This window comes from Cupressus sempervirens, chromosome 9, assembly GCF_028749045.1.
Source record: "Cupressus sempervirens isolate cs-2001-9-10 chromosome 9, ASM2874904v1, whole genome shotgun sequence".
NCBI lineage: Eukaryota > Viridiplantae > Streptophyta > Pinopsida > Cupressales > Cupressaceae > Cupressus > Cupressus sempervirens.
In genome coordinates this window covers 707049648-707077452 of record NC_143126.1, presented here as the reverse complement: position 1 = coordinate 707077452, position 27805 = coordinate 707049648, and the positions used below count along the sequence as shown (strand labels likewise).

The 27805-nt window shown below is 33.7% G+C and overlaps 1 protein-coding gene across 8 annotated transcripts; it reads left to right on the top strand.

Annotated features, from left to right (window-relative positions):
• The first annotated feature begins 308 nt into the window (after nucleotides 1-308).
• LOC149540685 (replication protein A 70 kDa DNA-binding subunit A-like) lies at nucleotides 309-27805 on the top strand. 8 transcript variants are annotated; one of them, XM_089801780.1, is made up of 6 exons: nucleotides 309-775; nucleotides 1039-1333; nucleotides 2992-3753; nucleotides 14918-15040; nucleotides 26590-26685; nucleotides 27356-27805. In XM_089801780.1, the coding sequence occupies exons 1-6, from the start codon at nucleotides 756-758 to the stop codon at nucleotides 27488-27490; spliced, it is 1431 nt and encodes a 476-aa protein (XP_089657906.1). In that variant the 5' UTR covers nucleotides 309-755; the 3' UTR covers nucleotides 27491-27805. The 8 variants fall into 8 exon arrangements, with proteins under 8 accessions (XP_089657906.1, XP_089657908.1, XP_089657910.1 ...); XM_089801782.1 differs by lacking the exon at nucleotides 26590-26685; XM_089801784.1 differs by lacking the exons at nucleotides 26590-26685; nucleotides 27356-27805 and adding an exon at nucleotides 25782-26068.

The window sequence follows — 27805 nt, the reverse complement described above, 5'->3', positions numbered from 1 at the left end:
TAATTTCATATGAATAGATAATTATGTTCAAACCTTCTTTTAGCTCATTAGATTATCAAAATACATAGCTTATAGCTCTTCATATCTTCCTCTACATTTATCTCTTACCCTCACATTTTTAAAACCCTTCCTATCCCTTTCACATCTCTTCAATCTCTCTATTATTCTCTTCTATCTATGTTTTTTAAACCCTTCCGGTCCCTTTCACATCTCTTCAATCTCTCTATTATTCTCTTCTATCCATCTTTTTAAAATTTTGTCACTTTCTCATTCAAATTTCCTTTTCACAAGCAATATCCTCTGCTGGACCAGTGTCTCGAAATTCAAAAAGAATTTCTACATCTATTGGACTTACCTATTGCACACTAAAAATGCCAAGCATATAATACGCTACAGGACTGTCCCGATGGCCTTGTTTCGATGCTAGTGGACATGCAAATGCTTATCCATTGGCTACCTAAGAACTTTTTTCAGTGATTTGAAAGAGGAAATGGGCATGTTTGCGGAAGGACTGGTCTTCCGTACCTTCTCCTTTTCCAAGACTGATAATTCCCCGCCTTTTGCCAATAAATTTTGCTCAGGCTGCAAAAATTTCACACTTTTTCTTGGCTTGCTTGACAAGTCCACCCTCGGTCCGGCTATAGATAGAGCGTTCGTTTGGCATTCATTCAGACAATGAAGCTGAAGTTTTGGAAGGAAGGAGAGAGCCATTGTTTTTCAGTATTGTAGTGCTGATCCAATTTCTCAAGCTTTTCATGGCTTCTATGCTTGCAAGGTTAATAAATTTACAATCTTTTCATTTTATGTTTTTAAGATTAATAAAGTTTTCAGATCATAGATGTTTCAATTTTGGGTTTTGTCGTTTCGACTTCATTATCAAAGTTGTGTGAAATCCTGACCTGTAATGTTTTAGATCAGAAAACCCACTTGATAGATTCTTTTTGAGGGAGTTTCAAGTTTTCTTTTGTCTTAAACTAGTACTGGTTGGTCTTTTGTTCTCGTTTGTGCTGAATTTGTTCATGTGGGTTTTGATTGCAGTTTTGGACGACCGGAAACTTTCGAGAGGGCAAGTTATGCTGCTTACAGCAGTGATAATGGGTATGTTCTGCAAGACTCTGGAAACAACGTACTTTGCGTAGCCTTTTCTGGTGCTGTAGAGGCTAGTGCCTTCTGTCAAACAGACACCGAATTTGGCGTCTGCAAAATCAATGAGAATAATGACTATTTTGTGTCCGCGGTGGATGGGACCACAAGGAACGAAAGAGAGGCAGCCAGTGTATTTAAAGTGGTTCTAATCAAATTTCTGGCCATTTGGAAGGATCTCGAAGCCCAGGTTTGTAGATTATTTCTAAACTCGATCGATCAGATTTGACTAGGAAAAATGGGATTAAAATGTATCGACTTGTTTTGGGTCTGTGATTGAAAAGAATAAAGTCGGGTCTGTAAATGTAAAGACTAAACTCATTTTTAAGGAAAAATCTCAGCTTTTAGAAAACTGTCCAGGTCTAGAATCTGCTTGACATGTGTAAGTGAAAGGTTTTCAGAGCCGGGGAGTTTTATGCTTTTGGTTGGCACAAATACCACTCTTGTTTGGCTTAAATTTTCCCCTAGATACTTGGAAATCTAAGAGATAGTCCGCTTATTTGGTTACACCTGTGCAGATCTTATGAAGAGGCGTTAAAAACAGAGGACTGACACACTTCTTACGCAGGGCAGCAGTCAAAGGAATTTGCCTCTTCCCTACCCCCTCTTTTTTCGACAGCTTGCTTACTTTTTTAGTTTGGGAGACTGTTTGTGTTTATTGGGTTTGATTGAAATCTCTATCTATCCATCCATTCAAAAGTCTCACAGACATCAGGCCTGTTAACGTTGATTTAATTTTGCCTCTTTTCTTAAGCCAGATCCATCTGAGAGTGAATAGACTTGATTGGGTTAGTGTATCCAGTTCAGATCCATTCCTATCTGTTTGGAGTAAATTTACTCGATTTCCCACATGTCTCCAAGTAGTCTGGTCCATTTAGGAGAGCATGAAGATTACCATGCAGAACTTTACATTCTTCAAACAGAAAAGAAACTGGGAGCTGTATCGTTTCAATGGGGTCTCTTAAGAAGTCCAAAATCCAAAGTTTTGCCCAAAGAAACTGATAGGTCAACGTGGGCTTGGGTGGTTCTCTCAGGTGCCAGAGATAGCAGACTATACGGAGGAACAGCCGAACCCATTTCGTTTCAGATGCTGGAACCAGCTATACATATCTATTGAGCTAAACCCAAGAAGGGTAAATGAAAAATCGTGGAAGCACATAAACAAAAGTCCTTTCCCTTCAAAATTGTAACACTTTTCTTGTTGTAATATTGCTATTAGGATTTAACTATATAGTTTTAAAGTCAAATTCATTGATCCATATTTCATGACTAGCGGATAACACAAATCTATCTCTCATGAGAATGAATGGAACACTTAGCACTTACTGGATCTAGGTGATGTTCAATAGAGGTGGAGCCCCTGGACTTCCCCAGAGGTCACCCATCCCAGTACTGCTCCAGCTTGAACATGCTTAACTATTGCAGTTCCTCCATAGTTAAACCCACCCTATTTACAAAAGCTTCACCAAATGTTGTGCCTTTGTTTTTGAGTCAAATTCATTGACCCAGATTTCACAAGTAGTCATTCACACAAACCTATATCTAATATGTGAATGAACAGACTCAAAAACTACACAGTTGAATGCTGATAACAATATCGTTCCTTTATCTCCAAACCCATAGATCTATAAATCCAAGACTCCACCTTTGGTCATTGCTGAGCCCCCTCTTAAGACAAGGCTTCGAAGTACTCTGTAGGCAAGAAGCCATTTTTACTCTTGATAGTCATGCCATGGCTGAGTTTATCTTCTGACAACATCACTTTTGCTTTATGATTTATATTCAATTCTAAAGACTCTTATGATTTTGTACATGGAATTAATTAAACTTCATATTTTGTTCCTGCAGGTTGCAGAGGCACTTGCAACAGGAAAAACTGTTGTGTTCACAGGCCACAACATTGGAGGTGGGATTGCTACTTTTGCCACACTCGCAAGTTTGGAGAAATGGGGTAAGGGAGCCCCTGTTCTCGCCATCACATTTGGTTTTCCCCTCATTGGAGATGAAATTCTAGCAAGGGCAGTTAGAAGGCAGGGGTGGGACAATCATTTCTTCAATGTTGTTTCAAATAGTGATGTCTTTGCCAGTACTCTGCTGGCCCCATGCATGTCTGTCTCAGCCTTTCTGGAAGAGCTGTTGCCTTACTGGCAGAGGTCTGTTGAGCGGATGAACGGTGGAGATACAGACCTCCTTATGGAGCCTGCTGACGTGGACTTCAAAAGGTATGTGCTCACTGTCGTGCACCATGCTTCTGCAGTGGTTAACTTGACCACGGTTAACAATATGGAGCCTGGAAACAAACTGAATGCAAGTCTGAAGCCTGCAGTCAACTTGAGCCCTTATAGACCATTTGGGTATTATCTCTTCTGCTCAGAGAAAGGGGCCCATTTTGTTGAAAACTACGAGGCTGTTTTGCCCATTCTCTTTTATTCCTTGGCCGGTGCTCAGGACCAGGCTAATATTTCAGACCACACTGATTATGGTAGAGTTTTCCATGGAAACACAAGCATGGTCGATTTGGAAGGGCTTCAGAATCTTCCATTAGCACAAGGTGCAGCACTCGCTTCTCCCATGGAAATGCAACTTGATGCACTTGGACTCGGCATTCAGGTAAGCATCTCAACGTCCTTCACCTTGCTTCTAAAACTATATGTTGATAATTTTGTCCCAGGAAAAACTTTTAACCTAAGCTCATTTATCTGCTTTATTATTATTATTATTATTATATAGGAATTGACCGTGTGGTTACAATGTTTTTAATTTTTTTTTAATAAAGCTATATTTATTATTTTAGTTGTTCAATATTATAACCTTTTATTACATGACAAATTATAAAATATTTTATAATTTACAATTTTTAAATCAAGATTAAATAAACTTGCATAGAGCACCATACTCTTAAAGTTAATAATAATATAAGTAATTAATAGTAGTGATATTCATTATATGTTTAAGAAAAAAACAACTTGTACTTGCGGTTGCAGTTATAATTGATAAATAACTAATTATTTAGTTAGAAAATAAATAAATAATTACTTAGAAAATTATTGTATAAAATATTTGTAATGAATTTTAATATATTTACATTAAATTTTAATTTTAATTGATAGTTAGTAATTATGATAGAGTTATTAATTGAATCACTTACTTTTGGTGTGTATATGTCTAAAAATATTTAAACTTTTGATATGATGTTTAAAATTAAAATTTAAGATTTGTATTATAAGGCTATTAGTAACTAGTTATTAAAACTAAAATAGTTATTAGAGACATGGATATAAATTAAATTGTTACAAATTCTACCCTTACATTAATCCTTAATGTATTTTATATTAATCTTCACTTTATTTTATTGTTGGGATAATATCATACCAAAAATTATGTATTTCTTTGTTCTAATTGAAAAATTTCCCCCAAAACTTTTAATAATATCATATTAGAAAGAAAAGCTGAAAACATAGATATAGAGGATGTCCAAAAAAAAGACAATAATAAAATTTTGATTTTTAGATCTAACGTAGTGCAACCTGCTATGAGTTGACTTCACTTAATTTTGGGGCTCAAGTACAGGTGCAAACCCTATTAATTCTTTATAATAATATTACTAGTATTATTTAATAATTCTACATACATACATACATACATACATACATACATACATACACACACACACACACACACATATATATATATATATATATATATATATATATGTATGTATATATATGTATGTATATATATGTATATATGTATATATGTATGTATATATATGTATATATGTATATATGTATGTATATATATGTATATATGTATATATGTATGTATATATATGTATATATGTATATATGTACATATATATACACATACACACACACACACACACACACACACATATATATATATATATATATATATATATATATATATACGTAAACAGATCTTATTAGCAAATAGGCTATTATATGTGGGCATTTCATATAAACCTGTCCGACACCTTGAAACAACTAGTTGTTTTTTGAAGGCGGTTTGCACTTTTCAATCATGCAGAATCAAATCAGATTTACAATTGAATTAGATTTATACAATCAAATCAGATTTCACAATCAAATTAGATCTCACAATCAAATTAGACTCGAGCGATCATTTCTTATCCTATATTAGAGTTGACTGTAAGTTTGCTGCTGTAGGGGGTAGCTGTGATTACGGATATGAGAAGCTCTATATGCCATTTTTTGTGCCTCATTCAAGCATGTGTTTTTGCATAGATAGTCGACAGGAGAAATAAGCATATAAGCAATGGGAGCAGAAATTGGCGAGCTGGATATCCATGCTTAAGGGCTTTCCATGAAATACATAATTTGTGGGTAGTCTCTTTTCTATCAGATTACGAGCATTGTGACTTGATGTGCCAACTTTGTGGGTTGGAATACTTTAATTATACCTCATCTCATATCTTTCTGTTTCCTTCAAGATATATGGAAGGCCTTTTGACATATTTGCTTTTCCTCTACAATTCTGGCACATTGCATTACCTCTGGGCTTTTGTAGATAAAATTGATCTTTACCGCATGTTGTGCAGCGGTCATTATAATGTGTCACCAGCTTCGAAGGGGACGAGATGCGCACAATGACTACTGGCATGCTTTTGGAGTGTGTGCTATCGCATTGTTGGGGATCATTCAGAACATTTCCAGCGTCATTCTCTCCCAACGGTGAAGCTCTGTCCCATTAATCTCATCACAGGTTGGGGAGTAGGTTGTTTCCTTCGATGTCCACTTCAGGATAACCTTTTTCCAATGCAGAACGTTTTTTTCCATTGTTGCTAAGATTTGAGAATGGGATTGAGGTGAGTCAAGAGGTGTTTTTAATAAATATTGCACATGTGCCCACTGCCGTAGTCACTAACTATGATCACGGGTCAAAAGTGGACAGAGAAGCCCAATTGTCGACAGAGAAGAAGATTGAATAGGTTGTGGACAAGATAATTAGCTGGCTGGATAGCATTCAGTGTGCAATGGCGGACAAATTTGAAGACAAATTGATGGACGCAGAACACCATTACAGTGGGGGAAATTGGAAAAGATACTTCAACAATTTTGGGGAAGGATATTTGATCTGGCAATTTTATAGCTGGATATTGGAATCAGATAATGGTGATCTTTTAAATACACTATTATGTGTTGGAGAAAAGCATAGCTTAGTAATAGGAGATCATGTTGTGGATGGAGAAAAAATATGTATTAAATTTACAAAATTTAGTATTTTGAATTATGGGATGATGGGCAAGTTTGTGTCTGAGTCTTTCATAAGTGAAGATATCTTTGATTTTGATATAATTTGGAGAAGACTCATCGGGAGCATATTGGAACAGAGTTTGGCAATCTTGAGACCATCTCAAGACCTCGATGGCTATGTCAGTTGGACTCTAGGATATAAAGCCCAATAGTCATATAAATATTTATTCTCCCTCAACTCTTCGTATTCATCGGGAGTATATTGGAATAGAGTTTGGCAATCTTGAGATCATCTCAAGACCTCGATGGCTATGTCAGCTAGACTCTAGGATATAAAGCCCAATAGTCATATAACTATTTATTCTCCCTCAACTCTTCGTATTCAAAGAACTTTCTACATAATGGGTGTGTACAACTAGTGTAAGATTATATCTTTTAAGTCATAATAAAGTATTCCCTGTTGGAGTGTGGATGTAGGCAAGTTTTTCCAAACCATGATAAATCTTGTGTTCTTACATTTTGCCTTATGAGTTTTTGTTTTCATTAATTTCTCTGCCAGTTTATATTTACACTATTAATGCACCTTCCATAGATTAAGGGTATTGATAGGTGCATTCAGTATACAAATTCATGAGTAGAAATTGGGAAGCAAAGACAAGGACAAGTTTGTAGGAAGCAAAGTATTGAATTGAAGAAGAGGAGTGTAGATGGAGGAGAGGCAGAGGAAGGGTTACACAAGCTTGCTCAAAAGTTTAAAGGTCTCTCTAGGGATCGATTTTAGTTTAGGATGTTCAAGGACTAGCTGCTTCGGCATAAAAGTTTCAATAAGGGCACTACATAGCACATCAAATTATTTGGATTATTAGTAATTATTTCTTTACCTATATAAAACATATAAGAAGCCATAACTATTGTTGTAGATGTGGTTTTGGTTTTTCGAGTATACCCAATACTGTACAACCACTACTTTTGCAGTGGAGTCAGAAGTTTGCAAACCTTCAATTGTATATAAAACCTTTGGCTTTGTAATGAACACAAATTTCGATAAATATTGAAATCTATTTCAAATCATTGTTATCAAATAATACTCAGCTCAAGAACACAAATCACTGAAATCTACAATTCTTTCTTGTAATGGGGTAAAAATGCTTGAATCCCATAAAATACCCTCTGAAAATCTTTTGAGATACATTCTATATGTGCTTGAGGCATATGATATTCGATATAGTTATCCCATTTATGATATTCAAATTGAATTGAATTTTTGAATGAAAATTAACTCTTTAGGCTTTAATTGTTATTATGTTAATATTACTTGTTATATGTTAGGTTTATTTTTATGTATATATTTGGTTATTAATTAAACTTTAATAAATTAATTTAAAATATTTTTATTAAACAATTTATCAACTTTAGAAGTTTGATATTTATTATTGATTTTTTTAAATTATTATTTCTAATAACATGTGTATTTTGATATATTTTGACTTTGCATTATATTTGTTCTATTAAGGAGCAATAACTACGTGATCAGATTTTAATTCTTATCAAGAGGTTTGTAAGATTTATTCGATAGCTTGTTCTACAAAGACTAGAATAATGAATATTGTGGAGGTTGTGGGTGAACATTCAATAGTGTTTGTCACTTGTGCGATGTTTAATTTCTATAATTCCATGAACATTGTTCTACATGACTTTCTTTCTTATAGTCATAGAACTTTGCTAAGATATTTTCTTATTCAATATCTTATGCACTATATATATTCATGGTTATAAGAACAGATGCTATCACTAAGTCATTAATAATCTATCTTAATGGATAAAAATAGGAATGCTTACCCAACCAAGTGAAAGGAAAACTTGGAACTTTAAATTTTGATTGAGGTTGTCAGAAAAGTAGAGTTTTCTAAAGATTTTGGAGAATGCTTGGGTGATTCGAGAAATGTTTCTATTTAAAATTGAATTGCAATTAGTAAATATTTGTTAGTAAATTAATTTTTAATTTCTAAGTCAAAGATTAAAAAATATTTATATTACTTAAGTATGAGACATGATCTTTCTATTATGTCATATGTTTATAGGGTTTTGAATCTTTGGAGTGGTGTAATCAAAGAACATATAATTATCTTTAGAAATTATGTTCAATTAATTGAATTATTATTTTTGGTGTCTATTTCAATTAATTAGTTTTGGGTGTTTATTTCAATTTAGAATATCATAGTGTTTGTATGTATATGTTGTATCACAAAATTCTTCTTACAAGAAGAGATAGGTTGAGTTGAAGACTAGATGAAATCCAAATAATAATAATAATAAGAATAATATATTTGATTTTAATCTTGGCAAAATAAAAGTACATAATAACAATTATCAAATACCTTGAGAAATGTAGGTCAATATATAAGAAAATAGGGAAACCAAACATTACTATGAATAGAGAATAACTCATTAGCCAAAATAACATGAAAAACCTAAAAGTTTCAAAAAAAATCATGATATAGTAGAAGGTTATAAGTGATTTTGTCTAGAGAAAATTAAAACTTTCTATATTATTGAAGAGCAAGCTTTGGACCCATGAAACAAAAAACATTTGGGTCACTTGAATAGAATGATATCTTGCACAATAATCACATTATATGTTGCACTAGACCCGTGATGTATTAATAGGGACAAGGACATCGTTTTGAAGTTAGCACAAATGTTGGAGCGTATATGTACAAGGACAAGAACATCATTTTAAATACGAGTTGGGATAATAAAGAGAGTATGCAAAGACAATATTTGTTTGCTATAAACAAAATTGACCATGTGAAACACATAAGTGGCTCCAAAAAATGCTACTGCTGCCATTACAATATGCTATCTACACCTAATATTTTGCATTTTTCTATGGTTGGATATCGTTGAGGCTATATGTCATCCCAGTGTATGGCTTAGTTAGAATTTTGTAGAGGACAATGTTGTCATATATGAATAAGTTTCATTTTTTTTCTCAATGGATAAAACAACTAAGGTGAACCCATTTATGTGGTGGTAGGAGCCACTTCCCAGTCTAATAAATTTTTTGGACCTCTTAAACTTGGAAGTATCTTCAATATACATGTGTACATGTGTCATTTAACTCACCGAATTAATCCCAATGGTATTTTTCTTTGCTAAAGAAGCATGAGAGGTTAGGAGGTCAAATTAGGGATGCAAAAAAATCAACATGGACATATATTCTCACAAATGGTGGCACAGTGGCTGGAATAGTTGTCATGCGTGCGAGTGAATAGTTTGAAACCCTATTTGTGAACTCAATACACCAAGGTCAATCTAAAAGCAATATTCAAAGCCAAATAGGCAATAAGAAAGTTACAGAGCACAAGATAAGATGAAATGTGGAACAATCTACTAAGTTCAAATTATCTCTATTGATTCTCCACAACACAAAGTTATAGGAATAGACAAATAAATATTCACAAGCAACACAAATGGTTAAAGAAGCATACAATGGAGAAGATCTTTTATTACCACTATCACAACACACTTTCAACTAGAGAAGATATTTTCTGTATCTTTTTCAGTCATAGTTGTGATTGTAGTCCTGGGAATATCAAATAGAGGAATTTAAGATAGATTATTAATGACTTAGTGATAGCATCTGTTCTTATAACCATGAATATATATAGTGCATAAGATATTGAATAAAAAAATATCTTAGCAAAGTTCTATGACTATAAGAAAGAAAGTTATGTATAACAATGTTCATGGAATTATAGAAATTAAACATGCCACAAGTGAAAAATACTATTGAATGTTCACCCACAACCTCCACAATATTCATCCTTCATGTCTCTAGTGCATCCCACTTTTTTATAGTTCTCATATACTCAATCTCCGCTTTAAAATTAAAACTTTACCCCTTTATCAGAGATATTGGATTGATATAATTAACATATTAGTTGGAACTCTCATAAATGATATGTACAACATATGTTGGAATATAGATTGTTCTCTTTATAATACTCACAAAGATGCCAACATAAAATATTGTCTCATTGAATGTTATAATTGCAAGATGTATCCAAAATGGTAGTTGTGACCAGATTTTCTTTTTTTAAAGAGAAATGCAAGTAAAAATTAAGTTGTATGCAATACTTAGATACTGAGTATTCATTTGAACCATCTTGTACCCCAATGCAATACAAACTTTGCAATAGATTCTAAGCAATTCTATATTAGGACATACACATTGTCAACTATGTGAACATGTAAAGTACATGCAATAAACTATGCTACCTTGGGATGCATACCATTTTAATCTAATGTGCTACAATTTATACTATATGTTCTCACAAGAAAGGAAGGATTTGATTATTTATGTGTAATATTATAGACCTGGGAAAATAGCTTGAAAAATTAAAAAATCTAATCCAAATGGAAGAGATGTTCATAACATGAGTAAATCCAAAGTTCAAGTGACCAACACTCATGACGAACAGTACAAATATTGTAGATAGACAATTAGCTTCCCACAAGACATTAAAATAATAGAATATCTCTCGTGTAGAATTACAAATTTGGATGTCCTAATATTTGAAGACTCCATACACAATGAAAATTATTATGATTTCTATGCAAGTAGAAGTTGTATACCACATTAAAATATAAAATTACATATGACCCATTCTATAAGGATGTTTAAATAGATGTTTAATATCTACAACTACTTAATGATACAAGTATAGGCATTTCAAACATGCTTCACCCTAGAAAATTGTTATCAATTAATATTGATAATAACATGAGATGGATATTGTCAAAGAAACCTTGCAAATTATAGATGCAAATGAACCCCTTATTCATTTGTCAAAGCTTGAATAAATGAATATAATATTGAGGGACTTATCGACATGGATTTTCCCACACTCTTCTTGGATGGTATTGCATTGCCAATAAAAACTCACTATCGTCAAGTTAAAATGCATGAATATGTAATACACTTAATGAGATTCCATAATAGAAGATTTGAAAGCCACCCAAGGCTTTTCTATTTTGTATTGCATCTAATAATGAGACATTGCAAGCAAGGACTCTCTTCTATGTTTGTTAAGAAAAATCTAGATGATCACTCCATCCCAACCACCATTGAAAACCTTTGCATCCACAAACACAAATTTTCCAAAGCTCAATTATCTTAATGATTGATGTATTTCAGATCTTCCTTGTGGGGATCCCGAACGTATTGGAACAAATGTTGCACGGTGAGCTTTTAGATACGGTTACCCTATTAGGATATACTCTATTCTTCATATTTAGTGTCACAAATACTAAAGGACCAATGTTTTAATAATTATTTTCAAGTGGCATTCCATCTATCCTTCAAAGAAACAAATAACACGTGTAAAAAAAATTAATACTAACTTGCATTCGATTTTCTTGTTCTTGTACCAAATGTTCGTAATTTTCTACCTAGAGAAACTAATGGTATAGATAAGAATGACAAATGAATTTAAGTATAAATCATGTATGCTACCCAACTATTTATTATGTAACTATGATTATTTAATTTTTCTCTTTTACATTTTCTTTCATATTATATCAAAAAGAATATATGTAGGAAACCGTCTTATATAGGCATGCACCTTTGTCACTATCAGCGTACCCATGCTCCTCCAGATGCAAGTGCTAGTTATTAGTACTGTCAAATAATTTTTTGTCTTCGAATCCAACATCCTCTCTCTGCAATCTTGTCCAACGCCCCCTCTCTGCAATCTTAATTAAAAAGAAAACCATATTTAGAAGAAAAATATATAAAACTGAGGCGCACTTTATTATTCTAAATCGAGTCGATTGCATTTTCATCCCCTTTCTCTAATTAGCTTTACAATTTCTTTCCAACAAGTTATCATTGATTGAGCTTGACTACAAATATGGTAGAAAAATTGTATTAGTACATAAATTGCACTTAAATCACATCGAATCTGTTGCTGTCCAAACTGCAACGGAAGGAAGAGGAGTTGATTGCCATCTAAGACTTGTAACTGACTTTGCCCCCAATCTTTCCACTCTGTCCAAACTTCCATCCTCTCCCATACAGTCTGCATAGATGTTGTTCATCTCACTTAAATCTCCTTGGATGAAACCACACTTGATTGGCACATCAATGACACCGTGACTGACGAAGACATCTTGTTTGTGTTGTGAGTAATGGATGGGCCTGCGCAGCAACGGACCCATGAACAAACGTTCCACCACTGCCCTTGCAAGCCCATATCAAGCTCACATAATCCCGCTTCCAAAGAGTCAAAAACAGCACAAATGTTTCTCGTACATTGCTCTAAAATCTCTAGAAAGTTGAGATCATGGTAAGACTGAATGCCATGAGGTCCAATGCCCAATGTCAGAATTGTTGGATTCAGGTGGTGTGATGCAGATCAATAAATTCTGATAGTTTTCTCCTGCTGCGCTCCAACATGTCTGACAATCCTTATACATAGAATTCACTATCACTGTCTCATCCTTTCTGCAACTTATGCTGTTTTTCAGATTGCCCATTTGGGTTTCTTGGAAAGATAATGGTATCCCCAATGAGCTTGCGTTATCAGACAACCTTCTTCTCGTATGTTGAGAATAGCATGGACTGCTGCCATTACAGAAATCAACAGAGTGGTAGAGTAATTTTAAGTAAATTTAGGAGCTACTTGAGTATATCACAAATAGGATATACCAATAAGGTTTTATTGGTTCTATTTCTTGATGTGGGTCGCACATTCATCTGCCAATCTTTGTGGCTGGTTATTACTGGATCGAGTGTTGTTCAAGCCTTCAATAAGCAGTGCTAGAAATCGATGCTCTTAGTTAATTAAACTGAATTAAGATCTTAGAAGAGTGTCCATGTATTAAAGGAATTTTTGCAATGAAATATTTAGAGATTATTATGTCAGAGAAGTTATTCGGTGCTATTGCTGTATAGTGTATAGTACTACCTGGTGATGATACTAATTCAGTGCCTGTGTCATTGTGGTATTTTTAGGATAGGACCCCATATTTAGGGGGTCATCACTTTTCATCCCAGAGTGGTTCAATCCTGTAATTTATAGTGGTATTATGGTTGGAGTTGCAGATGCTTCACATGTCAGGGGGATTTCCATCAGTATTTTAGGGTTGTTAAAGAAAAACTTGATAGGGTAGCCACTTAGAATCACTATGATGGATTGTCTTGTGATGATAGTTAAATAATCATGTGGTATGATTTATATAATGCAGTTTAAAGATGGGACTTCAGACTCAAATAATGTTGCACCAAACCGGTTGGGGCTATCACTCTCAAATTAAATAAGATTAAAAATTAATTTTGTGTACTCTCCTGCAAACTATTTCAATAACTGTCTTATGATAATTATTGCACCAAACATAATCAGTGGGGGCTGTCACAGCCATCACAAACCTGTTTCTTGAGGAACCAGCGTTTCCCAGACCTTTTCTTTCCAGCAATAAAATTCTGGTCGAGTAATTAGAAGTAATTAAATAAAGTCCAAAACTAATTTTGACTACTTCCCAGCAAGCATTTAAAAATTTGTCTGTAATAATTTCTTCTATTGATTTTCCATCTATACTTCTTCATTTGAGAAAGGATGGTTGAAGTAAATATTGAAGTGAGCTTAGGATCATCGACTCTAACCAAGGCTATTCATATGACTATAATTGCTTCTATCGCTGACTGGATTACCGTATGGTTCAGAATGATGCTGATTGGACTATAGCAGCTTTTGATTAAACTCCTCCAAATATTGATGTGTAAATATCAATGTCTTCCCATCTTCCCTCTATGCACATCTCTATCTTGTCCTTGATGCCATTCTTGTTTTTTTTTTTTGCTGATTAGATGCCCTTATCTGTGAAATTGATGCTCTTGTACCCTTCTTTAAGTGTTCACTATTGATAACACAGTTCATATACATATTTCGAGGGCTATGTATGTGCAAAACAGGGTATCAGTTGTGATATTGCTATCAGAGTTTAACTGTGTGATTTTTGAGTCAAACTCATTGACCCATGTTTCATGAGTAGTGATTCAATATGAATTCATATCTCATGAAAATAAATGTTATTGATACAAAGAGATATATATATATCTTCAACTACTGATTATATCAACCGAGTTGTTATTTTGTCCCTGTTTCCAATTGTCTTGCTGCTGAATGTTCATTTCCCTGCACCGCTGCTAACTTGGATTCCGAGTGCATATTTAGCTCACTGGATTTCTTTTTTATCCTGTGCATTGTACTCCTTGTATTTGCAGATTAGTAGATATTCTATTGGACCTATAAAAAATTGTCACCGAGTACTCACTAAAGTACTTTCATCGGACTTAGGTTAAATGATTGAATATGCGTTTCTTTCGTTGGTCTGTAATTTTTCTTCTTCTTTTGTCATCCCGTTTGCAGATCATATTCTCTCTATGTATCTCCATTCATGTTTTCTGAATTATAATTTACAGTTCATTTTCTGTTTTTACTTTCCTATTAATTCTAACTTCCACGACCATTGTACAGGTTTCTTGTTCACACATAATGGCCTTTCCAGAATCTCAACCCGAGCAAATTACTTGTGCATCTCAACTCGAGCAAATTACTTGTGCATCTCCACCCTATCAGCAAAGGAGACATGTCAGTCCAGTAAGCTCACCTTCCTTTCTCAATTTTATCATATATACTAAATAGCAACAAAAATCTATTGAAAATGCTTTCTTCTGTGAGATTCATGTGTTCCTTTCCAATTAGGATTTACTTATGGATGGGTCATGTGTTTCTTTCCAATTAAGAGTTACAAATGGATGGGTCATGTATTTCTTTTCAATTATGATTGTTCTTATAATTCACTTGCTTGCATCATGACATTATTGGTGACCCTGTCTATGTATGTAAGGAACAAGGCCCAGACTTGGGTTCTCCATCGACATGCGTGCTTAAAATAAATGATGCCTTACAACTACCTTCCGAAAGAGTGATGCCTGGGATATCATCGTCTTTAAAGAATAAAGAAATCAACCCTACTATTACTCCAATTAGAAACTTGAATCCATATCAAACAAGGTGGCTTATAAGGGGGCGTGTTACAACGAAAAAAGAAATTCACCACTTCAAAACCCAACAAGGAGATGGAAAAGTCTTCTCTTTTGACATTATAGATTGTGAGAAAACTGAAGTACGTATCACATGCTTCAACAAAATTGTAGATCTTCATTACATGAATATCCAAGTAGGATCTATATATACAATAGAGGGTGGTATTGTGAAGACATCGAACAAGCTCTACAACAAACTTAATAGCCAGCTTGAAATATGTTTGGAAGACAACTCTAGGGTTTCACTCTTAGATGATGACCTATCAATTCCAAAACATCAGTTTTCCTTCATCCCCCTTGATGAGATTATCCACGTGGCCAATGATTGCCTTGTTGATGTTATTGGCATAGTTATTTGTGTGGATCCATGTACCACAATAAGGAGGTTTGATGAGACAGAAGTTCTTAGAAGAAGTATCCAATTAATAGATTTGTCTTCATCTACCATAAATGTAACTTTATGGGGACCAACCACTCAAAAAGAGGGTTCAGAACTTCAAGAAATGTACCATTTACACCAGGTTGTTGTTCTTGCAATTAAAACTGGAAAAGCCACTGAATACAATGGAAAGGTCATAAGCACTTTGGGCTGTACTCAACTCTTCATCAATCCAGACATAGAGGAGGCAACAAAATTGAGGATATGGTTTGATCATAATGGGAAGGATATTTTATCATCATCAACACACATTGTAGATGTGCCCCTACAAATTCCAAGGAAAACAATTGTGGAAATTGAGGAACAAACAATGAATGGCTCTCGAACTTTTCAGTACATTGTAAAGGCAACAATTCGATTCATAAAAACAAATTCAGCCTACTATCCATCTTGTCCCCTTCAATTGAATGGTAAACAATGTAAGAAAAAGGTTGTTAAAAATGCCGATGAAACGTGGACTTGTGCAAAGTGCAAAAGGACATTTGCAGATTGTATTTATAGGTACATACTTCAAATGAAGCTAGCAGATCATACAGGCACACTCTGGGCGGTTGCTTTTGATGAACCAGCCACCTACCTTTTGAGTATGTCAGCACAAGATTTATATATGCTCCAATTCAATCAAGAAGCAAAGATTGATGCAGATACAGTAATCAAACAAGGCTGTTTCAAACAGTATCTCTTCAGGATCTCAGTTCTATATGACTCAAGTGTTGGCCAAGGTCGTTTGAAGTCGACAGTCACGAAAGTGGACGCTTTCAATCTTGAAGAAGAAAATGCTTCTTGATCAGTAAAATCGATGATATGAAAGACAAGGGTGCTTAAATATACCTCTAATGCTTCTACTCTAATAATACAAGTACATAATTGTACTACGAACATTGATGCTATGTATAAACATATTAAAATTACAATATGTTTGGTAAATATCAATGTTTATTATTGTATTTATTTCTACCAACATTGATGCTACATACTAACACATGAAAATACCATGTATTTGGCAAATTTAATTGTTTATAATTGTATTTATTACTACCAACATTGATGCTACATACTAACATATGAAAATACCATTTATTTGGTGAATTTAATTGTTTATACTTGTATTTAGTTAAGTTCTATCTTTAGAGAATGAAAGTATTGGTTGTTGATTTTTAATTTTTATGATTGTTTTACTTCAACCGAAATAAGATCTTATTTAATTGTTTATAATTGTATTTTTTACTAGCAACATTATTGCTAAATACTAACATATGAAAATACCATGTATTTGGCAAAATTAATTGCTTATAATTGTAATTAGTAAACTTATATCTTTAGAGAACAAAACTATTGGTTGTCGCTTTTTAATTTTTATGATTGTATTTACTTTAGTCCAAATATGATTTTTACCAACAACTTTATCATTTATGATATACTCTTTTTGAATTAAAATATTGGTATTTGAATCTAGAATTGGTGTTTCTACTACCTTGTGTTGAATTATCAACTAGGTTGTTATTTGTTTCTATTTCACATTGATATTAATGGCATCTTATTTCACAATTTATTACGAATATACTATTGACCATGAAATATGATGATCTCTTTGCAGAGAATGAGCTCCTCCCCTCAAACTTGTGAGACAAAGCTCTCAAAAATTGAAAATAAACAAAACCAATGTCGAAAAAGAGATCGTGAATATTATGCTCAACACAAAGAAGAAATTAGTATTTGTTTTCATATGCAACGTGTCATGCCCAAAAATATGAGGGCAAAAATACACGCAATTTTTTTTTTAAAGTTAATAAATAAAAGTCACTAAGTTGATATGTTTACAAGTATAGGTTCACTACATTCACTCTAAAGTTTATAATCATGAGAATTAGGTTAAATAATAATAAAAATCTAAACTAACATGCTAACATAATTTAAACTATCTAAGATTTAAAAACTTTACATAAAATAAGATATACTAAAGCTAACATAAAAAAAACATTTAAATTAATAAAATGCATATCACTAATCACTTAAGAGACTTAAAACTAATATTAAATAAAAATCTAACATTTATTACATACTAACATTTAAAAAAATACTTAAAACAAAGTAACACACTAACTTAGTAGAACAATTATAAAAATACTAACATTAATTTAAAACCATTCTTAATACACTAAAAAAAACACAATTTAAAACAATATATTAATAACTAACTATATTCAACTAACAATTAAATAAAAAGAAATATAATATTAAAAATATTCTTACACACTTTACTAAAAACTAAATCCCAAATAAAGCATTACTAACTATAATTAAAAAAAAAAAATACTAACATATACTATATTTAAAGTTTAAAGTCAATTACATAACATGATTATCTAAAAATTTAAATCTATATTTAACATATTATTCTAAATCTCTACTAACATCAAATCTTTAAATAATACTAACCTAAACTTAAAAAAAAAAAAAAAACTCTATTTAAGTAAATCCTAACTAACTTACCAAAAGTAATCTAAGCTTACTTAAATTAACATGAAGTTAAATGACAACTAACTTAATTTAAAACTTTTAAAAATAAAATAAACAATCTAAACAAACTAACATTAATTCAAAAAAATCTAAACTAACCCACCCTACTTTAACTACCCCACCCCTGGTCACTTTACAAAACAAGGGGAAAATTATAAAATGGTTTGAAACTTTAACATTTCAAACCCATGCCGCCCAAGTGGTTCCTTCCTCCCACGTGCAGCCAAAAATCTCCAAGCAAGCGCTAAGAAGGGGGGTGGGATGAGTTTTCAACTATATTTATTGCATTGGCTTTAATGCCATTAAGTACATGCCATTATTACAATCTTTGACTTGTTCTCCCTTCTTCTTTTTTAAATGCAAATTTGCCTTTTTCAAAAGTGATGCCTAGGAAAGTGCAATTAGACAAGTGGGGTATAGTTATGGTAGAAAGGTAAGTAGTTAAGAATGGTTTGAGGATATTTTAGGATATGTATATATTTTTCTATGCATTAAAAAAAAATAAAAAAAATTTAAAATTGAAAAGAGTATCTACAGAGAATATTCTTTGTCACCAAAAGGAGATTATTTATTTTTCCGTACAAATCCAGGGACTTTTTTTTGGTCCTAGGATGCAATTTTCTACTTTTTTTTTGTCTTAGGATGCAACTTTCTCCCTAAGTGTTGAAAATTTCAAGAACAAAAGGCATAAAGATAAATATTTGTCTAAGTATGAATGCCAATTTAGTCCATTATTCAAAGGAGGGTATATATATATTTTTCTTGAATGCTATTGAATTTTGCTAAAATATAGTTAAGCCAAGAATTGTATAACTTCTTTAAACAACATTGCAAGATTTATTTTTGATTTCAATAATCACGAAAATGAATCTACGTTCACCACATATTTTCGTCTCATCATATATGAAACTTGAATTTTGCCTAATTGAACATAATCATGTCATCTTATTTTTGATATGCATCCATATAACCAAAAATTACAAAGAAAACTCACGAGAAGCAATAATATTCAAACACTATTTTATTGGCACCCTGATTCAAAGGCTCAATTGGGAAAGAACCAAGAAGACAACCCAGTGTCGTTGCGATTACAACAAAGTTATTAAATACAATTTTCATAGGATTCTAATCCCGAAATTTCAACAATCAGATAAATTTCTTTCATGATCCTTATCAAGGGATCCATATCATTTTTTGCAATACATTGCTAAGATCGTGGAGGGAATAGAATCTGACCAGGTGACAAACAAGCATAACAAAGAGACAAAATCAAACATTCATATCAATACTAGGTTTTCACAATAGGATTCAACATTGAATCAAAATTAGGGAAAGGTGGATTTTTCCAACAAGAGATGTCAGACACAACACCAAACCAGGTGCGCAATCATGGATATAACTCAAGAACTTTCGTTCTTTCATTCTTACATGCCAAAACTCATACGTGGTTTGTGCTGACAGGTAGGGGCCCATAACACCCTACCCTCTCTCCCTCTTCTCGTCCTGAGAAGAGACTCTACACTATTGGAGTCCAACTAAAAAGACCTTTCCCGAAATTGGCGACTTTTGCCCTCTCCAAGGGTGAGTAATGCCAAAACACCTATACAAGAAAACTTCAAAATTCAAACAGAAACATGAAAGAAAAGCATTCAAGAAAACATGGTTTCAATCCTTCCCAAGCATACCCAACATACTTACAAGCATACCAATAAACAATACAATAGCATAAGCATGAAACAAGCATGAAACATCATGGAAAAAATGAACAACATGAACAAGGAGATGAAGAACTCCTACCTTCACAAAGAGGTTATGGTAATATGAACAAATTGAGAGGAGCTTTTCCTTCATTGCCTTCAATCTTCCAAGACTTCTCTTTAAAAGTAGAGATTGGGTAACAACCAAAACTACTCCAAAAAGGGCCTCTAAATAAGATCCAAACTCAACTACCAAAAAAGGCAATAACTTCCCCCACTCACTTAAAAATTTAAAAGTTTCTAACTCAACCCAACCCAAGGTTAACTTCTAAGTGGAGTTGTGGTTATCCAACTCATGGTAACAACTTTCAATTTTCGCACAAAGGCAAAAATAGACTTTGAGTGATCTCAAAAGTCACCAAAGTGGCTTAGGGGGTGGAAAATGCCCCCAACCCATACTCGTACCCCTTGGGTATAAAGATTTCATGTTTTAAGGCCTTAGGAATTGATTTGGGACCCAACAAATGCTAGAAATAATTAGGACCATCTAACAACTCCAAAATGCAGATTAAACACTAATTCGGATTAGGGGTAACTAAACTTGATTAAGAAACAAAATAGCAAAAAGGTCACTAACTTAATCTGACTTAGGTCCAAAGGTTACACAGTTACCCCTAACTAGCATGCTGGAATGCATATGCAATTCACGAGTGTCAAGTGACACTAAAAGAACATAGTTACGCAACATTAACATTTACTGATCACGAAAAAATACATTCATACATCTCCCAATACAATAAGATACGAACAACATGGTTTCCACAAATGGCACATAGGGATCGGTTTCATTCCTTTGTTGGGTTTCTCGGCTAAAATATTCTGCACACTCATTGCACACATCAGTAGCCCCATAAAATCACATGCACATATGTATATACGTATCAGGAAGTCACATAAATTAAAACATACATCTTTCAAATCAATCAAGGTTTCTCTCGTCTTGCTCATATTCTTAATCATTACAATTTCATAATCAAAGTGTTTATTTTGCATTTACTTATTTCATCAACATGCATATTCATAAAAAAATTAAATGACAAACTCAAATATCTGAAAGTAAACATTACACAACATGAAATAATATAATATGTTCAAGTATCCAATAATGTCTTGACATCTCGAGTCGTGAGTATCAAAATAATAATAATGTATCGCTATGCTACAATGGGTCAGGGCTAGGCCTCACACAACGCAAAAAAAAAAAAAAAATGTGGCATTGATATTGGGACACCCTAGATGGATACATACTTTGTAGTAATCTCTAAGAATTTTTGTACCAGGATAGATGCATTGGAAAACATTCGAACATGCAAAGTATGCAATGAATGTTACCTTTGTATGCACACCTCTTCAACAGATTGTGTCCTAGTGTGCACAAGATGTGTTCATGAAAAACGACGACATCGATTTGCAACATCTAATAATATGAACCCAGGAAAACAACCAGATGTGTTAAAAAATCTAACCCAAGTTGAAGAAATGCTCATAGCACGAGTAAATCCAATAGTTCAAGTAACTCATGCTCGTGGTGGACAATATAAATATTATGGTCATACAATTAGCTTTCCACAAGACATTAAATTAATAGCGAAATACCTCCCACATAGGATTTCAGAATTGGATGTTTTAATAGTTCAACAACTCCACACCCATGGAACTTACTATGATTGCTATGTAAGTAGGGGTCATGTTTGGGTTGCATTACAATATAAGATAAAATATGACCCATACTATAAGGATGTTCTAATAGACGATGAATGTTTACAACAACTCCCAAATAGAAGTATAAACATTTCAAGCATGCTTCATACTATTGATGTAGACAATGAACATGAGCTCTCAATTGAATTTGAAGGTCCATATGGTGAGGATGAAAATGAAAATGACATATCATACTCATCATCATTTATGGCTAACTTACCAAATAGACAGTGTGAAATATATATCATCAAAGAAGCGATGCAAATTTTTGATGCCAAGGGTACTATTATTCATTGGCCTGAGCTTGATCCTTCTCCAATAAATGAATACAACATTGAAGGACTTTTGGATATGGCTTTTCCCACACTCCTCCCACACAGTATTGCATTACCAATGCAACCCCGCTACCGAGAAGTTAAGATGCACGAATATGTATTACACTTAGTGAGATACCATGATAGTAGATTTGGGAGCCATCCAAGGTTCCACTATTTTGTACTAAATCTAATGATGCAACATCAAACTCAAGGACTCTCTTCTATTTTTGTCATGAAAAATCTAGAGGACTGCATCCCACTCACCATTGAAAACCTTCACTTGAACATACAACAAATACTTGACACTCAATTGGTTGAAGAATTGATGCACTTTGGATCTTCCTTGAGGGGAACTTGTGCGTATTGGAATAAACATCGTGGTGAACTTTCAAATATGATCAACTAGTTAGGAACCCCTACTCTTTACTTCACCTTTAGTGCTGCAGATACTAAGTAGTTTGAATTACAATGATTATTTCCAAATGGCCTTCCATCAGTCCTACAAACAAATAAAGAACACACAGACAACATTATCAATAACCCACACACCACATCTTTATTCTTGCATGAAAGGTTCACAATATTTCATGAAGAAGTATTAGAAAAATTCTTTTGCAGTGTGTCAGATTATTGGTATAGATATGAATGGCAACATCAAGGATCAAGACATATACATGGGTTCATTTGGATTCTAGGTGCACCTGACATAGATGGACTCGATTGGCATAATCAGGATGAGGTAGAATGAGCGAGGACATTCTTTGACAAATATGTCAAAGCATGGAATCCCCGCACACAATCTTGTAGAAACAACACTCAACATCGATCTTTGCAAGAAGATCCTTGTTTGTTGGATACAACTACTATCCTCTCTAGAGATATTCGTGTGGACTATGAGGAACTGATCAACTGTGTCCAATGGCACACACACTATAGTGAAGCAACATGCTTATGCAAATAAGGTAGTATTCTAGAGTGTCGCTACAAAGCCCCATGGTTAGAAAGTGTTAGTTCATCTTTGGCTTGTGATGAGTTTGGGAAAAAAAAGTATATGCCAACACAAAATGATGACAGGATGAACATACACAACCCAACTATGATTTCGATATGGAGAGCCAATATGGATTGCCAACTAGTTGTATCAAAGATACTTTTACTCAAATATATAGCAAAATATACATCAAAGGCAAAAATAAAATCAGAGAGTTGTATTGATATGCTAACATGCATATGCAAACAATAAGTGGGTGAAGACCACACACTATCAACATATCATAGATTTATGTATGAGATTATTGCAGATCATGATATTGGTGCACAGGAGACATGTCATATGCTACAAAAGTTACCACTTGTGGTTAGTAGTCACTTTTTTATAACACTAAATGTCAGACATAAAGTTTTCCATTGGATTAACAAAAATCCAGGTGATAATACATTACTAGTGAGTTATTTGCACTTCTACATACAACGACCCGCTAAGTTGGAACTAATGTCATTAATTGACACTACTAGAGCATTCTAATTTTTGGCTGCTCGCAAAGGGTGCAAGTGGAAAGTTAGAAAATAAAAGGCAATTGTCAGTGTTTTTCCTCGTTTTTATAGTATCCCTGATGAGGAGTCTGAACAATTCAAGACGTTTTGTTGGAGTGAGCTACTCTTGTACAAGCATTATCATAACATCTCTATAGATATTGGTCTCACTAAAGATGACATTGTTGCAAATTGGAAACAAATAAAATTAAATAACTACCATGTCTGGCATGTAGACTGCCTGATAGCTACAGAGGTTGATCGTGAACAAGATTTAGATGATACAATTCAGGTGGATCCAAGAAGTACAAGTGAAATGAATGAATGGGAGTTTCTATCACATATGAGAGTTGTTGGTGGTGAGAACTTGAACACACTTGAAATGCTCGGTCGATGTGACTTTGATAAAATAAACAATTGGGATGAATGTTCTATACCTTCTCATTTGCACAACACTGTAGAGCATTTCATAAGTATGAACAAGACATCCCAGAGAGATGATCACTCCATATTACAAGAACATGCTCCACTATATTCATTATCTCCCAAACAAAAACAAGCACTTGCTACTATTAAAGAGCATTACAATGAAATTTCCTCCAACCAAGGTCCCCTTTACATGATCATACAAGGAACAACAGGCACAGGGAAATTGTGTTTGATACATTGCATCAGATGTGCACTTTGGGTTTTGGCATCTCAAAATAATAATCCACTCCTTACAGTTGCTCCTATAGGAATTGTGGCATTCAACATACATGCCTCACTGATACATGCTACCCTTAGAATACCAATAAGAGAAATGTACCTACTATGTGGACAATCACTACTAGTCTTTCAAGAAGAGATGAGACATGTGAAATACCTCCTTATTGATGAATTTAGCTTCGTTGGGCCAAAACTTCTTCTGAAAATAGATAGTAGATTGCGTGAGGTTTTCCCCCATCAAAAAAAAAAGTGCTTTGGTGGTGCTTCTATAATTCTTGTGGGTGACTTGGTGCAACAACCCCCTGTCATGGATAAACCTATTTATGCATCACACCCAAATGCGAAATACCTTTGGGATAAATTTACAAAAGTTATCACATTGACAACCATATTTCTCCAACAAGGTGACACTTAGACTCATATCAACTTTTGTCACATGTAAAACTTGCGAAATGCATAACCCACTGAACAAGATTGGGAATTACTTATGCATAGTACAAACGAAAAATTATGTTCTTCCGAAAAAAGTATGTTTGAGTAGTCCATGCACCTTTATTCTACAAACAATTCAGTTGGGCTACACAAACAAAATATGCTTAAATTACTCAATCTTCCTATTGCACTTAGTATTGCAAAAAAAACTCACTTACAACCAAACCTCATTAGTGATGTCAATCACCTTCCAAAAGAAATATTGCTCTCTAAGGGCCAACGAACAATATTAACGACAAACATTTGGATTCAAATGGGCCTTGTAAATGGATCACTTGGGGAGGTGGTAGATATTGTGTACACACTTGGTTACATAAACCCCCAGAACTACCTCTATATGTGGTTGTACGATTTGATAATTACAATGGCCTGCCTTGGAACCAAATCAACCCAAAAAGTTTACCTATAGCACCTGTCACCTTGGGAAGTTATAAACAAATACCACTATCCATGTCATGGGCACTCACCATACATAAATCCCAGGGGTTGAAGCTTCAAAAAACAACAATTGATATTGGTACAACAGAACGATAAGGTTTGACTTTTATAGCTATATCAAGAGTTAAATCACTGGACAACCTTCGTTTAGAGCCACCATTCTCCTTTGAGCAATATTCAAGAATTAAGGATAATCCATATACCATTATCAGAAAACAAGAAGAATCACGACTACAACAGCTTTCCCTCTAGAGTGGTTAGGTATTAAATAACATCCTTTCCCTTAATTTATAGAACTTTGTTTGTCTCAACTTCATTAGTTTTAGAATTGGATGCATTTATTCATTTCAATATCAACTTTCCCTAATGTTTAAAGTTGTGATATAGGCATGTTGAAAAGATACCCCGTGTTGTTATTTGGCGGCTTGCATTTGAATGTTCTCTTGTTTGACTGGTGTGCATGGAGAGACCCTCTGTATTCACATCGATATATGTCGAGGGGAGGGAGCAGGTTTCCCTTTTGGGATTGATTGCATCAAAGTGTTTTAGTTGAATAAGCTCCTCAATTCAAAAAGGAGATTACATTTCAAAGTTCCAAACTTTATGGCAACTAAACATCTTTACTACAAATTATTCATTATTGGAAATGACCTTGAATTATAATTTTATCTTAAGATGTACAGATTTGCATGTGGTCATGTTTAAGAACACATTTTAAAAATTCTTTTGAGATGTGTTATTCTCTCAAATGTCATACAATATTGTCTATGGTAACATACAAAAGAAAAATTTGATCCTCATAATCTTGTGTCATATGATAAAAACATGCGAGCATGTATCTTACACATATTACCGCATTTTTGCACTATCGACATACCCCTTGCTCCTTCGGGTGCAAGTGCTAGTTTAACTTCCATTACCATTGTACATGTTACTTGTACTTGTTCATATATAATATAATCAGAATCTCAACCCAGGAAAATTATGTTACTTGTACTTGTTCACTCTATCAACAAAAGCCATATGTCAGTCCTGTAAGTTCACCATCCTTTCAAAACTTGAACAATTATTCTTCATCAAGCAAAATTAAAATGACTTCATAAAAATTAATACAAACCATTATTGATCACCTCTTTTAATACCTGCTCAATATTTCAAATTTTTCGTTAACAATACTTGCCTTGCCAATGTGTAGGCTGCTCCTCCAAACATTATGACTTGTCCAGAAACTCAACAAGTGAAAAGTAGTAACACAGTTCCACCATATCATCAAGAGGATAATGCCGCTCATGTAAGTTCATCTTCCTTTATCATGCTTCATTGTGTTTGTACATTACTATACAAAATCTTTTGTATGATACTATGTCAAACAAAATCAACTCTATTATTGATGAGTAAATTCCCATTCTCACTATTATAAACAATTTTCTTACATCTCTATATAGGTATAACCATGTCAATTTATAGAAAAACCAGTTAGTTTATCTTATGTTAGTGTAATTACATATTTCATTCATACAGTTTAAATTCATAAATACATAAATGACCTTACTGTAAACAACTTAACTACATTTTCTTTCTATGCCATTGAAGTCAAAGCACTGTTGACTGCCAATGCCATACACTCCATCAATATTTGAGAATATGTTACTGAACCTGTTCTTTAGATCTTATCTTTCAAGAGGTTAACTACCTTTGAAGATCAAACAAACCGATATAAGGTTGTCTTGTCTGATGGCAATTACATGCAAATAGGGATACTACCAGAGAAATGCAATGAACTTTTCTTCTTAGAACAACTAAAAATCAAATCTATAATATCATTGACACAGTATGTTTGTTAGCTAACTACAGATTCCAGGTAGGCATAGATATTTCTCATCTTCAATGACATTGTAACTTCTGTAATTTACATTTAATATGTATGACTAATTCTTTTTATTTCTATCAATCAATAATAGGACCATAATCATCTTCAACCTCAACATCATTCACCAAGACTACCAAATTATTGGGAGGCCCAAGTACCTATACAAATCTCACGAGGAAGAAATGCAAGAAGAGAAAAAAGTTGTTTCACCTATCAAAACCACTAAGTATGGTTTCCACATACCTCGAAAGGAACTACCATTACCTCAAAGTATAAGCCCAATAAAGGATCCGAATCCTTACCAAAGTAGGTGGACAATCAAAGGGAGGGTTACAACAAAAAAAGAAATGAGACAATTAAATAACCAGCAAGGTACTGGACAAGTTTTCAGCTTTGACAATGGACAATGAAGGTACAAAGACTAGGATTGTTTGCTATAATGAGGTAGCTGAATTGCACTATGATAGAGTTCGTACATGTAACGCCCCGCTCGGGAACCCAAGAGAAATAAACTTAACATGTTACAATGTTTACTGAACTA